The sequence below is a fragment of the Zeus faber genome (genome assembly GCF_960531495.2).
Source record: "Zeus faber genome assembly, chromosome: 5".
NCBI classification, from domain to species: Eukaryota; Metazoa; Chordata; class Actinopteri; order Zeiformes; family Zeidae; genus Zeus; species Zeus faber.
The window spans coordinates 34,607,461-34,621,938 of record NC_137192.1 but is presented as its reverse complement, the minus strand read 5'-3'; the positions used below and the strand labels follow the sequence as shown (position 1 = coordinate 34,621,938).

At 46.9% G+C, this 14,478-nt stretch overlaps 2 protein-coding genes across 3 annotated transcripts; both read left to right on the top strand.

The window, feature by feature from the left end:
* The first annotated feature begins 1,819 nt into the window (after window positions 1-1,819).
* On the top strand, window positions 1,820-7,876 carry LOC307230032 (SUZ RNA-binding domain-containing-like). The gene is made up of 4 exons (XM_080000211.1): window positions 1,820-2,007; window positions 4,195-4,244; window positions 4,340-4,609; window positions 4,751-7,876. Exons 1-4 carry the CDS (start codon window positions 1,951-1,953, stop codon window positions 4,857-4,859), a joined length of 486 nt encoding a protein of 161 aa, XP_079856337.1. The 5' UTR covers window positions 1,820-1,950; the 3' UTR covers window positions 4,860-7,876.
* Window positions 7,877-8,688: 812 nt separating this feature from the next.
* necap2 (NECAP endocytosis associated 2) lies at window positions 8,689-14,184 on the top strand. 2 transcript variants are annotated; one of them, XM_080000803.1, is made up of 8 exons: window positions 8,689-9,157; window positions 11,191-11,291; window positions 11,663-11,767; window positions 12,067-12,148; window positions 12,422-12,530; window positions 12,642-12,786; window positions 12,886-12,970; window positions 13,096-14,184. In XM_080000803.1, exons 1-8 carry the CDS (start codon window positions 9,063-9,065, stop codon window positions 13,136-13,138), a joined length of 765 nt encoding a protein of 254 aa, XP_079856929.1. In that variant the 5' UTR covers window positions 8,689-9,062; the 3' UTR covers window positions 13,139-14,184. The 2 variants fall into 2 exon arrangements, with proteins under 2 accessions (XP_079856929.1, XP_079856930.1); XM_080000804.1 differs by lacking the exon at window positions 8,689-9,157 and adding an exon at window positions 9,615-9,719.
* Window positions 14,185-14,478: the final 294 nt, after the last annotated feature.

Below are 14,478 nucleotides of genomic sequence, written 5' to 3'. Positions count from 1 at the left end.
GTGTGTGTGTGTGTGTTTCTGTGTGTCCGTGTGTGTGTGTGTGTGTGTCTGTGTGTTTCTGTGTGTCTCTGTGTGTGTGTGTGTGTGTGTCTGTGAGTGTGTGTGTGTGTGTGTGTGTGGGAGGGGGGGTAATGACACTGAAGTTATCTTCCCATTCAACTGCACAGCGTCTGTTTTCATGGTGCGTTCAAATTCCTCCGAATTTTGATTTATTTCTTTTGTACAACGCAGACCACCTAAAACCAGGTCTAGATGTGTACGTAGTATAGTAGTTCAATGACTGTACTTACAGCTGTCAAACCTGGACTACATTATAATAAGGAGCACCGCATTTCCAACACCATTAAATGTGCAATGTGCGATGACGCAAATTGAGATTGCTCATCAACATAGATATAAATATAAATATCACCAAGGAAAGACAAATTGGTGTAAAGGTGAACTGCGTCCAGGTGTCCGTGGGTGTAACATGTGGGTCCACGGCCATGTTCCAGTTTGTGATCATTATGGCCTGGAGAGGCTCTTTCTGGGTCTCTCTGTGTTGTCGTGTGGCTGCGGATGCGCTTGGGAAAAGTTTGTCCCCATTAAGTTTAATGAACCGGTCCAAGAGACGTGGGCAGGACATTTTTTTTTTTGGAAGCAAACATTATTCGGTATTCAAATGATGAGACCAGGGGCTAAGATTCTCTTGGATCCCTGCACTTGCCGACGTTGAAGAAGAGCAAGGTGATCAAAGGCTGGAGCAAGAGGCCACAGATCAGGAACACGACGGTTAAAGCAACGCGCGGAGGAATTCTACGCAGGACCGGGGTGACGGAGGGAATCTGGGTTTGCAACCGTCACATACGTGGAGATCGTGCAGGACAACGAGTCGTAGCAGAGCTCGGTCTGCAGTGTCCGGGTGACGTGGCAGTAACTCCCGCAGACCCCCAAGTGTCGCTGTGTCTGTCAGTGCCCGAAGCTTCACGACGCGTCCCCGCCCATCACTACGCTGTAGTACCAACGTCGACCACATTTTGTCTTTTTAATTCAACTTTTACGAAAGGCACCGCGTATACATTTGTCATAAACATTCAACAATTGAACAGTAAAATAAGAAATAAACAAAAACAGAGATCGGACAAATAAACAAACCAGCAAAACACAATATTTACATCAAATTAAATTGTAAAAATGATAATAAAAAAGTATTTACGTGTGTGTGTTTTTTGTCTATATTTATTGTTTAATTTATTGAAAATGTCACCTTTCTTAAGGAAACGCTGCGTGGCCGCCACACTTCAATTAGTTTGGTCTTAATAGACATTAAGAAGATATGGCAAACGTGTGTATTTTTTTCTGCGTGAGATGACAACGGCTGTATATTTTACAGAACAAGGTAACGTCAAGCAATGATTGTTAACAAATGTGAGAATACTTTTTTGTATTTTTTTTTTACGAGTTTCTTTTGTGCCAAAATGTGCTTCTCACGCGCTCCATCGTGGGGGTGCTCGACCAGGTCCTACAGCAAAATAATACAGCGCTGTGTACCGGGGTTGCCTGGATACGGGGGGTTGGCTTCAACCACCCGGGATGCCGAGGAAACACGGGGCGAGAAAGTGACTTTTATTAACCCTTCATCTGCGTCTCACCCGACGCGACGCGACGCGACGCGGCCGCCAAACAAACGCGTCAGTCGCGCTGCGCTCATTGGCTGCGGGACAATAACAAGCAGCCTGGCTCCTCACAGCCCCGCCCCCTAAACAGACATCACAAACAACTGGTTTTTGTTTTTAATATTTTTTTTATTTCTTCCATTATTATTTTAAATGTAAACAAAAACAAACAGGCTGTGAACACATTTCTGTGAAGTGTTTGGAGTGTTTTCAGGGGGCGTGTGGGCGGTGGTGAACGGTCTCCCGTGCCGGGACGGGGGCTGCGCCGGAGCGGGAGCGGACGGCGCCCGTCAACATGGACGACGAAGAGGAGGAGGTCGCGGAGAGCTGGGAGGAGGCGGCGGACAGCGGGGTGAGCTGCACTCCCCCCGCATGCGTTCCCTCCGCCGCGGGCACCCGGGGGGTCGCTCGGGAAAGTAACCCGGGGTGGTTGGCGATGTGGCGGGTGCGGACGGCTCGCAGGCCTCCTCGAGCGCGCCGAGTTCCGGCGGCCGGACCCGCGCCCGGATCGGGGGCCGAGGGTCGGATTTCGACGCGGGGCGGGCAACGTCGGTAAAACGTAACGAAAACCTAACGTCATTAATCGAGAGGATGGACGTTTGTGATGCGGTGTCGTGTCGGGGCTCGGGCCACGGACGTCGCAGCGGGAGCTCGGAGTGAAAACGCGGAATCGCCCTTTAACGTCGACGCTGCGTCCCGTCGTGCGTGTAGCGCCGTGGGTGCGAGGATGGACAAAATAGGGTTCGCTTCGATCCGTCTATATCTATGCGCAAAGGTGGAAAACCGCAATGATTTTAGACACACTTAGATCAATATCTTATAAGTATTTCTACTATTAATACTAAGCCAACTGGTGCGGGTGACCCGGGTCAGGGCATTCCCTTCGCTTCCACCGCGGCCTTAAAAAAAGATCCTCCATGCTCGTACCCCTGCCAGGCTTGACTGTCGCCATGCACTTTACTCTGGTATCAGCAGGCGAAACGTCCAAAGACTGCAGTTGGTGCAAAACGCTGCTGCCCGGGATTGTAACACACACGAAGAGAAGCGACCACATTGCACAAGTCCTTGCTGCCCCCTCCCTGGTGACCCGAGACTTTTAGAGCTGATCCTCTTTTCAAAAGATTTTACTGTTGTTTTCAAAGCCGGGTACGGTCGGTCTCCTGCCCACACCTGTGATCTGCTAACTCCCGCAAATTCAGTATCCTCTTTTAAATCTCTCCTCAAGACCCACTTTTATCATATGGCTTTTTCTTAGCTGTTGGTATTTGTTGTACTATTTATATGACTTTATCCTGTTTTATATCATGTCTTTGGGTTTTGAATTCCTTTTTAATATTGTTTTTATTGTAAAGCTATAAAGGTGCTATATAAATAAAGTTATTATTAATTGCACTTTAATTTGTAGTTTTTTTCCATCGCCTATTAGTTTACAGGGACTTGAAATACATTGGCTGATAATCATTCCCCTCAGTCTCCTAGTTATAATTTTAATTGTAATGTATTATTCTAAAGGACTGAGCAAATCCTATGTAGCCCCAGGTGATTCTAGATTGGGCAGCAGAGTGATGCATTGGGTGGCGCTCTTTTCTCAGAGCCATTCGGTTCTGTTTCTGTCTGCTTGTCATTTGCATCTTCTCCTCTTTATGTGGGGTTCCCCCCCAATGCCCATGGTACTTACCATTTCCAAAGACATGGAGGTTATGGCAATTGGAGACTCCAAATTGTCCGCAGACGTGAGTGTCGGTCACCCTGCGATGGACCGGCATCCTTTATGGTGCCAGCTTCCTGTTTTTCGTACCCATAGTCTGTGTTCCACAACCCTGTCCAGGCTCAAATTGATGGAGTCCGGATTGCAGCATCATGCGTGACCCATAATAAGCACAAACTCCACCCTACACACTACCCGGCTTGAGTGGCAGCTTGCTTGCCCGTAGGACATAGGAGCGCCTCTGCTGTCACTCTCAGGTTGATCACTAATCAGGTTAGCGATATCAAGTGTCTGCATAGTAATTGAAAAATATATTACTGAATTTTTTAACTCAATGTGTTTTAGCAGGAAAAAAATATAGAATCTTCAAAGCTGAAGATCCCTTGATTTGCACTAAATGTTGGCGCCGCTGGCGCGTGATTGTGTCCGTGACAACCTTTCAACACTTTCCATCGGTGAAATGCGACATGGAATCCAAGCTTTGGACGGGCACTCGTTGTTTCCTGACCTCCAGGCTCTGATCACACCTCTTTTTTCAGTAGCAGCAGAAAAGGGGAACATTGTCCCAGCTTCCTGAGTGTTGTCATTCTTAAAATGTATCACTTCCCATTCAGTATTAATATTTCCCTTCCGCCATTATACACACCCACAATCTTGTTTTTGGCAAGGCTCATCTCAGTCATAAATGCAAATGAAAGTTACTGTTTCAGCATAAAAATCATGTCAGGCTTCATCGCGTTTAAAGAAAGGCCTGATCATGTCATTTACGTTCACAGGTCAGTGTTTTCTAGATCTCAAAAATGAATGAAAACAAATTCTTTGTCTTTGCAGGAAATAGAGAGAAGACTTGAGGCTAAGCTGAAAATAAATCAAGAAGCAAAGTAAACACAAACATTATTATTTTTTTTATTACCAAGCAACGTCGACAGTTGGCGATTATGCGAGTTACTCACCTGCTTTTCCATCGTTTGCGTAGGAACCCCAGCTCGGGTTTGGGAGGCACGATGATGCGGACTGCGATTGTAATCCAAGATGACTCTTTGCCTGCAGCCCCCCCACCCCAAATCCGTATTCTCAAACGTCCTTCAAATAATGGCCTCGCTGGAAATCCTTCATCCTCCTCCCGCCCCTCGCAGCAGATGAAGTCTCTCGCCCAGCGGGAGGCGGAGTATGCAGAAGCTCGCAAAAGGATTTTGGGGAGTGCCAGTTCTGAAGACACGCCCCCAGAGAAACCCTGTCAGGACAGGTAACGTGGGAACGTGTCGTAAATTACAATCATTCATTCAGTCATTGGTATTAATTTAGTATTAAAACTATCACAGCTTTTGCGAGCGCACCTATTAGGACTAGAAATACGACTTGAGGCTATTTGGTCTTTCTTTCCCAGGCAAATGCGAACGTCTCAGCCGCCACCAGTATCAATTGGCCCAGACAGTCATGTGATCCGTCAGCCAACCGGACCAGATGGCACCTCGGGCTTCCGCCTCTGCAGATAGACAGGAGCTGGGCTGGATATTGCGAGGAATCCTCCGTTTCCCCCCCCGAGTAACCCTGGGGGTGAAGCCAGGGTTGTGGGCGGCGTCGTGCATGCAGGACAGAGTGTGGGATGAAATGCTCAGACAGTTCCACGTACCGGGATGCGAGACACGGTGAGATGACCTGCTCCTCCCTCCTCCGCACTCTGCTGACATGCGCCTTGCCTTTCGCCTCGTCGTCTCTTCCCCGGGCGGAACTTTTTAAGGGGGGCCCGGCAGAAATCGGCCAGGTCTCCGAACCCCTTACTGGTCCATGCTGTAAAAAGGATATTTCCTCAGGACCCCACACACTGTGATACTCCCCGCGACGCACCGTGAGCTGGCCCGGGGCCATGGGATCGGCCGGGCTCGGAGCCGGTAGAGCGGGTCGTGTCCTTCCGGGAAGGTCAGGCGGGGTATTGAATTTGAGACACACGAACCCACGAGCTGGCCCTGGTCCACCCGGAGGAGTGGGCGGGCGTGGCTGCATTTCCGCCGGGGACCTGCCTCGCCAGCTCTGGCTTCTGTGGCCCCCGTTCAGTCCCGGCAGGCGGTATCCAGATAAATCCAGATGGCGTCCAGGTCCAGCCGAGGCGGATGGCTGTCCACGCCCGGCCTCACAATGCGTCTCCGCGTGCGTCTCGGTTTCGACCGCTTGTGATCACATTTCGCTTCCCCGTTCAATATGCAAAATGACGGCGTATTCCGTAGACGCCGGGCCACGCCCAAACGATACCTTTTTTAGCAAATCTCTGCATGCGAATGTCGCACATTAGATTTAATCTGTGAGCGTTGTGGACACACAGCCAGAGAACGGGAATGAGCAGTAGATCTGCGGACGTAGTTTGAGGGGGCGCTCCTTCAATGCGGTTGGGGACGCGTGCGTTCAGAACCAAACGAATGTGGGCCCCATGCGTCCCATACCTCCGCCCTTACCTCCATGCGTCCCATACCTCCGCCCTTACCTCCATGCGTCCCATACCTCCGCCCTTACCTCCATGCATCCCATACCTCCGCCCTTACCTCCATGCGTCCCATACCTCCTTCCTTACCTCCATGCGTCCCATACCTCCGCCCTTACCTCCATGCATCCCATACCTCCTCCTTACCTCCATGCGTCCCATACCTCCGCCCTTACCTCCATGCGTCCCATACCTCCGCCCTTACCTCCATGCTTCCCATACCTCCATGCGTCCCATACCTCCATCCTTACCTCCATGCTTCCCATACCTCCATGCGTCCCATACCTCCATCCTTACCTCCATGCGTCCCATACCTCCATCCTTACCTCCATGCTTCCCATACCTCCATGCGTCCCATACCTCCATCCTTACCTCCATGCGTCCCATACCTCCGCCCTTACCTCCATGCGTCCCATACCTCCTCCTTACCTCCATGCGTCCCATACCTCCATCCTTACCTCATGCGTCCCATACCTCCATGTGTCCCATACCTCCGCCCTTACCTCCATGCGTCCCATACCTCCACTCTCACCTTCATGCGTCCCATACCGCCGCCCTCACCTCCATGCGTCCCATACCTGCGCCCTCACCTCCATGCGTCCCATACCTCCACCCTTACCTCCATGCGTCTCATACCTCCATGCGTCCCATACCTTCATCCTTATCTCCATGCGTCCCATACCTCCACCCTTACCTCCATGCGTCCCTGACCATCTCCCGATGTGTCTTGGCTGCGTTCACACCTAGATTCGGAGCGGTCCGCTTGTGCTCAGATCACACAGGACGCGTTTCAATGCCAGATGTGACACGCCGACGGTGCTGAGAGTTCCAACGCGAGCTCCGTGCCAGACGGCAGAAAATGCAAAGCATTCACCTTAAAATAAAAGTGCATCATGCATCAGGTGTTTTTTAGCTGTAAGCAGCGCATTTCACAAGGCTCTGAATGGCAAGACTAGTTAGAAATGACCGGCCTGGTGGACACGTAGCCTCTGGCCAAAGATGGTTTTGCAGAGGGGTAGAGTGCCCCTAAGTCTAAGGTTGTTAAGCAATAATCATTTTTACATTTTGCCCAAGTGTGTGTTTTGTTGTTTTATTGGCTTTTTTTTTGTGTTTACAGTGTTTTTCTTTCAAAGGGGATGTTCAAGAACATTAATGTTCTACGACAAACTACGGAGGCTTGTGTGACCAAGATAGGAAAAACAATACTTGGTTTCTTGTCAAAATTCTTCGATCGGAGATAGTTTAATATTGATTTAAAAACCCTTGTGACAACGCTTTATAAATGTCCTCAATTTTGTTGCCTTGCTGTCTCTAATAAACCTAGCAAACTGTACATTTGTTACCTACTGCATTTGTGAGCCTACTACAATGCATCCATCTCACTCAATTTGCAGCCAAATTCTCAAATGGTTTGGGGAAAAAAAAGGATGGTGTCCAACCTGTCCAGCAGAGCCACCACTGAAAAGCACTAGGCACAACCATGACAACATGTATGGTTTGGTTCAAGTGTAACTCAGTATTTTGATTCCTTCTAAATTAAGTTCTTCATCAAAAGTGGCGCGTCAGGCTCTCGCTGTGGAAAAACAAGGGTAGCAGACGCTGGTGGGCCAAGACCACTTTTTGCTTTCCTTTGTCTACACTAATGTGTGTACACTGCCAAGTTTTTTGGGGAAAATGTCTTCCCTGTTTGTAATTATGTCGAGATCACCCTGGGGGTTTTTTCCTTTCTGTCACAGTTTTGGAACAGCGTTTGGTTAAGTCATAAATTCTTTGGGCAGTTGAAATTTGGGGCAAAATAAATGTAATAAATGCTGGGGAGATTGTCCAACTACTTGGCAGATGTTGGATGAAATAATGACCTGGAAGGTATTTAAGATGTTTGAATGAGCAAGTTTCATGGACCCCCGATGGAATTATTGCTTCCGAAAAAGTATTCACGCGCTTGTCCAATATGAGGTTGAATCCATGTCTTATGCTTGTCATTTTGAAACTTGAAAAACATAACGTCAGTTCACGAAATACCCTTTAATAAACACAATTAACATAAAGAGATGCCTCGTTGTGGATCCTTTCTCTGTTTTAGTTGAAGCCATACAACTTGGAATTTTACAGCCATGTCACAGGCACTGATCTTTGTGTTAATTCATGGAAACATTGCAAGCTATTTTTGGTCTGGTAAAATCCAGTGGGAACATTACAAAATTTGAATAGTGTGCATATGCTTTATTGTAGTTTTTGTTCTAACGAGTTGGGTTGATGTCAGGTCAGCTTAGTTTCTGGTTGCTCAAAATAATAATAACCTTTACTTGTATAGTGCCTTTCACGCACAACATACAGCTCAAAATGCATTATGGATAGACGGCAATAAAGTAGTAATGATGATAATAATGAAGAAAAGAGCAAACCAGCATTTTATATATTGGCTTAGTTTATAAATATACCTGATCACAATCAAGTTCCCTGGCCGTTATGTGGCACGGTGGCGCAGTGCATTGCACTGCTGCCTCACAGCAAGAAGGTCCTGGGTCGATTCCCGCCTGGGGCGCTGTTGGCACCGTGCTCCGGTGGGTTATCTTCCAAAACAGGAGCCTTTCTGTGTGGAGTTTGGATGTTCTCCCCGTGTTCACATGGGGTTTCCTCCACCTCACGTCAGTAAGGACCCCCACCAAAAACATGCACCCATCATGGTCTGACCAGCGATGGACACTTATCACCTGGTCCCCGGGCGCGTCCACGTATGCTGCCCACTGCTCCTGGCTGTGCCCCCGGAGGAAGGACAAGCCAGGATGGGTCAAAAGCAGAGGAGCCATTTCACCGGCCACCATCAAGCATGTGCATGTGTGTGTGTGTGCAAGCATGTGTTGTGGAGTGTCGTGTGACAATTAAAGACTGTTTCTTCTTCTTTTCTTATTCCTCTCGGGTCATTGGTCTTGAACTACTCCAAGCAGTTCTCCAATAACTCCCAAAATAATCCTCGCAGTGCCATTAATTATCTAGGCCGAACGGACCGATCTGTCCCCAATCCGCTTGATCGACCGTGTATTGATTTTCTTGCCCCAAAAACAAAACAAAACAAAACAAATGAAGAATATAAAAGTGCACGAAGCACCGCCCGCCGCCAGGGGCGCTGTGGCGACACGCAGCAGCGGACTCCTCTCCAGTCGAGTCCCGGGGGGCGTCCATTGAATTGTTTTGAACTTTACTTGGACAGAAACTTGACAAAATGGCAGATGACAGCGGCTACGAGGCGGTGGTGTGCGTGAAGCCGGAGGTGCACGTGTACCGCATCCCGCCCCGGGCTTCCAACCGCGGCTACCGGTCAGTATCCCTCAGCTTGTGCGCGGCGACGAGCGGACGGAGAGGCGTCGATCGCCGCGGCCGCCCTGGCCCGGCTAGCTCGGTTAGCGTCGCCCGGCGCTGGCGTCCCCGCCGGGCTGCGTCTGGGGACCGGGCCCGGTTTGAAGCCGCCGTCGTCGTCTTTTTCTCGGGCTTCGCTCCCGTCTTGGGCTGCCAGGAGGTGCCCCCCCCTAGACCCGCGGTTTAATGTAAATAATAAAAAAAAACAAAAAACTTTAAATACTTTAAATACTTCAAGTCGCTTCAATACTTTCAACTTGTGTTTCCTGCGCTTTGTGTAAAGCTGAACGACGTGTTTTCACGCGTTCACCGCGGTCAGCGTCGATCACGTGACAGGCGCAGTGCGGAAGTTGGCTGCGAAGCTTCTGTTTTCGTCCGAGTTGGTTTGGAGGCGTCGCCCGGGTCCGGGTTGACGTGTCGGGTTAGAAGCCTGGCGTCAGAACAGAGCAAACAAGCATCTGTGTAGATGAGCTCGTTTGTTTCTTTTTTTGTTGGGAAAAATACAGATTTCAAGCGTTTCAAGGTGCAGTGTCTCTCTCACACACACACACACACACACACACACCTGTGGGAGCCAGTCGTTACAGCGCATTCTGCCGCAGGGAGCGATCTTGCTAAATAATTAGGAGACGTTCCTTGAATTTTTCGGTCGATCCACATTCATTGAATGTCATTAAAAAATACACTCCTGTTCATTTATGAGGCACCAGTACTTTTAACGGGCACCCCCCCCCCCGTCTGAGTCCTCACAAGCCGCGTCCAGGGGGTTTTGTCTGTGTGATCCCCTTGCATTTAAAGGATGCACATCGTAATCAGGCTCTATCCACATTATTCCACAGGATTTGCGACGAGTACAACAGAACAAGCAGCATAGTGAATGAGGTAGAGGGGGCACGGGGGTGGTAGTGATAAATGGTAATTATGAATATTTAGTGAGGGAGAATGTACGCCTGTGTGTCGGGGAGACAGTCGTCGGTTGTTCTGGGACACAGGTCTTCATCAGTGACATGACGTGCGGAAAGAAACTGTTCTGTGTCTGGTTTGTTTTTTTGTGCTATTTGCTCCAAAACGCCTGCTGGCGGGAAGGGGTTAAAGTGTGTGGGTTCCAGGGCGTGAGGGGTCAGCTGTCACTTTCCCAGCCAGGCCCCAGGGTCGGTCCTGACGGTGTGTAGTAGTCTCTTTATGTGAGGTTTTGACTATAAATGCTTTGTTTTTATTTATTTAGCTTGTGCGTTGTGCCGAAAACCGCCTTTCCCAGTTCAGTGTCGGTACGTGAGACTTTTAGAGCTCGCCCGTCTGAAAAGCAGTTTGTCAGCTTAACTTGTGTTTTTATACAGTACACTGTAGGCCGGCTTGGCTGGAAACAGCTGTGTAGGCTAGCGCTGCCGCAAGTCCATTTGTAAAATTTTCTGGAATTTCGAGTGTTTGCATCCAGTGTCAGGTACGCCACTCCACGATACCCACGGAATCCTGTACACTGTATATCCTCTGTGTTAATGTATGTACGCCATTGCACAGTGTTGGCGATGACATAGCTCCTATACTGTTCCCCTCCGCTGTTTTGTCAAAACCATGTTGGGACGCCTTGCTCACAAGGTTGTTGGTGGAAGGAAACACGGCAGAGTTTGATTGAAGTGCTTGGTCCACATCAGTTCAGTGGTAGTGGGGAAATCACAGTGATTTTTCCCTCCGTGGTGTAGAGGGAACGTGCACCCGATGCACAGGAGAGAAGGGGATGAATCCTGGGATCGAAGGACAAGGCTTCTTCCAGGGTGCTGGACATATAGCGTGTATTTAAGATTATTACTATTATTATTATTATTACTACTCATGAAGTCGTGTACCATTCACCCGAGTCCCGAATAAAGATGGAAATGTGCGACTCGTTGTTACATCTCCCAGATGATGCTTCTGCTTTTAAGTCTACCTCGTCTAATCCAAGTGAGAAAAGACCCCTTGTTATCTGGATTAGGATTTATTTATTCTTCTTGCAGGGCAGCGGACTGGAAGTTGGATGAGCCTGCGTGGAGTGGAAGGATGAAAATCACCTCCAAGGGCAAAGTGGCCTTCATCAAATTGGAAGACAAAAACACAGGTAAACACAGGTTGGTTCACCGTGGCGTCACACTGCAGTGTGGATGTGCTGGATGTGAGTTGCCATTATCTGAACCACTATGCACCATAGGTAAAGGGAGGGTCTGAGGTTTTTTTAATCAACCCATATTTATTTTTATTAATCTCATTTACATTGTGTGGTAGAATCATGGGTAGAAATGTGCCTTTGCCAACTATGAGCATAAACACATTTGTGTGTGGAATTTAGCAATACAAGTAAAGATGCATTTTAAGTCTCATCGTGATGTATTGATTATCTACATGTGAAATCACCAGTTTTCTCAGAATAAATAAACTACCAAAACATTTTGTAATGGAAAAGAGACGTACTGAAATAAATTTGGTTTGCAGGAGAGCTGTTTGCTCAGGCCCCAGTGGAACAGTATCCAGGATGTGTTGTGGAAGCAGTCACAGACTCTAGTAGATATTTTGTGGTGCGGATAGAGGATGAGAACGGTAGGATTTTGTCATCGCAGCAGCAGATGTTTTTTTTATTTTTATTTTATTTTTTTAAGGGTTGTAATTAGTAAATTGTACAGAAAAGGATAAACGCCACATCAAATAAGTATTGTTATATGGGAAAAAAACATAATAGATGTATTTTGAATTGTGAGATTTATCTCAGAATTCTGAGATTTAAGTGATAAATCTGACTGGATTTTGTACTTTTCAGTATTAATTAAAAGAAAACAGTTATAAATGAACTCTGTACCCTCCCAAAATTGTTTGTTTCTTCATAATTCTTCTGAATGAAGGACGCCACGCTTTCATCGGTCTGGGTTTTGCTGACCGCGGAGACTCCTTTGACTTCAATGTTGCTCTGCAAGACCATTTCAAGTGAGTCTGCTTTCCTTACGCAGCACATTGACGTTTTGAGTCTGCATTTATTCGGATAAGCTCTTCACATATCTGCACATGTTCCAGAACATTCCCCTGGATAGATTCTTGTAAAATACACGTGGGGTTTTTTTTAACCTGTAAGTCTTGGCTTTGCTCGGAGATAATCGTGTACACCTGAAAATGGCGCTCTGCAGATCAGCCTGTATTTATGCTTGTGAACTTCACAAACTCCAAATTGGAAATACAAAAAAACATGTTGTTGTTCTTCAGGTGGGTAAAACAAGAGTGCGAGCTCGCAAAACAGGAAGCTTCACAAAGCACAGTGCCCAAGCTGGATCTGGGCTTCAAAGAGGGACAGACGATCAAGATCAGCATCGGGGTAACCGTCAAGGCCTAATTACGGCCCAAAAATAACCTCAGGCGTTTAGGGAAAAACACTATTTAAAACGAGGTGCACATTATAGGACTGTAATGCCTCTTCTTTCCCAAGAACATAAAGAAGAAGGAATCGGGCGGTGCAAAATCACGACCCATGGGGGGAGGTCTGTTGCCACCTCCACCTGGAGCAAAAGCCGGAGGCTTCCAAGCACCTTCCGGCAGCCAAGCACCTGCCCAAGCAACGCAGCCAAACACGAGTGAGCATTGCTTCCACGCCCACCTCACTTCCACATCCACACTGTCCGTGCCTCCAGTGTGGACCTGCCATTTGATTGTGTTTTTTTTCCTCACTCTAGACCCTGTATTAGACTTTGGGTCGCCTGCCCCTGCAATACAGCCCACGCCTGATATTTGGGGAGATTTCACAGCTGCGGGTTCCAGGTAAATTCTTAAAAATGAATTGCAGAAAGAGAAGATTTCAAAATACAATTGTTAACCACGGTTATATGGTCTTATTTCCAACACTCTATTCTTGCTAAAATGTCTCCTCGTCTTTCCTCCTCCAGCTCCAGTAAAGATGCACCAACATCAGGGTGGGTGCAGTTTTAACTGGGTTGAGGGAGAACACTCAGGGTTCCGTACATTCCATGGACAAAATGATTGTGGCAGAAGATACGAAAGGTTGGGATTTTTGAAGAAACTAGTCGTGTGTGTGGTTTGCAGTACTTGCGTTGTATGGAGTGACTAGTTTGTTTGGGTAAACCACAAGGCCCCGGTGACACTATTTCAACACAGAAAGCAAAATGTACAGATTATTTTTGACACAGAACTATGCAATGGAAGTCTTACAAAGTATTTTGCTTTGGTTGTCATTTAGATGACCACTAAACCTGTCTCTGTTTTCCTGGTCATGGTGGACAGCCTCTAAGTCAGGCGAGTTTGTAGATGGTTCAAGGAAAAGGTCGTCTTGCGACACAAACCAGGTAAAAAGTGTCCATGAGCTTTTACCTGCCCATATTGTTGTCATGTTTTTTTTTGTCGTCATTTCATTTTGCGCTTACCTTTTTGAACTATGCAAAATATTAATGATATATTTTGTCTTTTTGTGCATCAAGGCTTTTTACTGTCCTGCTTTCCTGTTTTATGCTTTCTTTTTTTTCTTTTTTATTACAACTCAAGTCACAACTCATCTCAAGGAATCTTTGGCGTCGGTCAAACTTACTGTTGATGTGTAACTGTGTAGATATATTTTTTTTCATGAATATCTTCCTCTTCTATTTCTCGCTCTGTAAAAGCTCATGAAGGAAATCTTGTGAACCGATCATTAAGCTGATCATTCAGATTTAAATTCTCAACATTTACTTTTTAGCCCTTATTAGGTATGTTCATTTCTATCCTGGTGTTGGGAGGACTATGCTGTTTAGGAAACTAAGGTGTAAAACTTTGTTTGTGTTGCTGTTTTCTTTTACATACCCATTAAAATTAGCCTAATGTCAACAATTTTACACATTTACCAATGTGCCTTTAAGCAAATTATAAGTTCAGATTCAAAATCTTGTTTATAATTGGAAGTGAATTCTTTGCTAAAGTGCCTTATTGTAAAACACATACGATATAAACCTATTATGTTGTAAATAAACATGACTTTGGGGGAACTAAGTGTAATTTGTATTGCTTTCAATGGACAAACCAAGAAACTGTAAGTAACCTGTGAGCTCATGGTCACCATGGAGCTGGTGTAGACGCATCGGCTGAACGACTACTGGAGCAGCAGAAGTTGACCGAACGGAGCAAGAAAAAAATGAATATAATATATAACAGAAGTTGGGGCGTAGGGCATTTGTGCAGCTGATAACGTGAGCCCAATATGGGCAGCTGGTAGTTATGCTAAAGTAAAGTACAAATAGTATGTAGCAGCAAGGAAGTAATAGATACTACTAGTACATAGG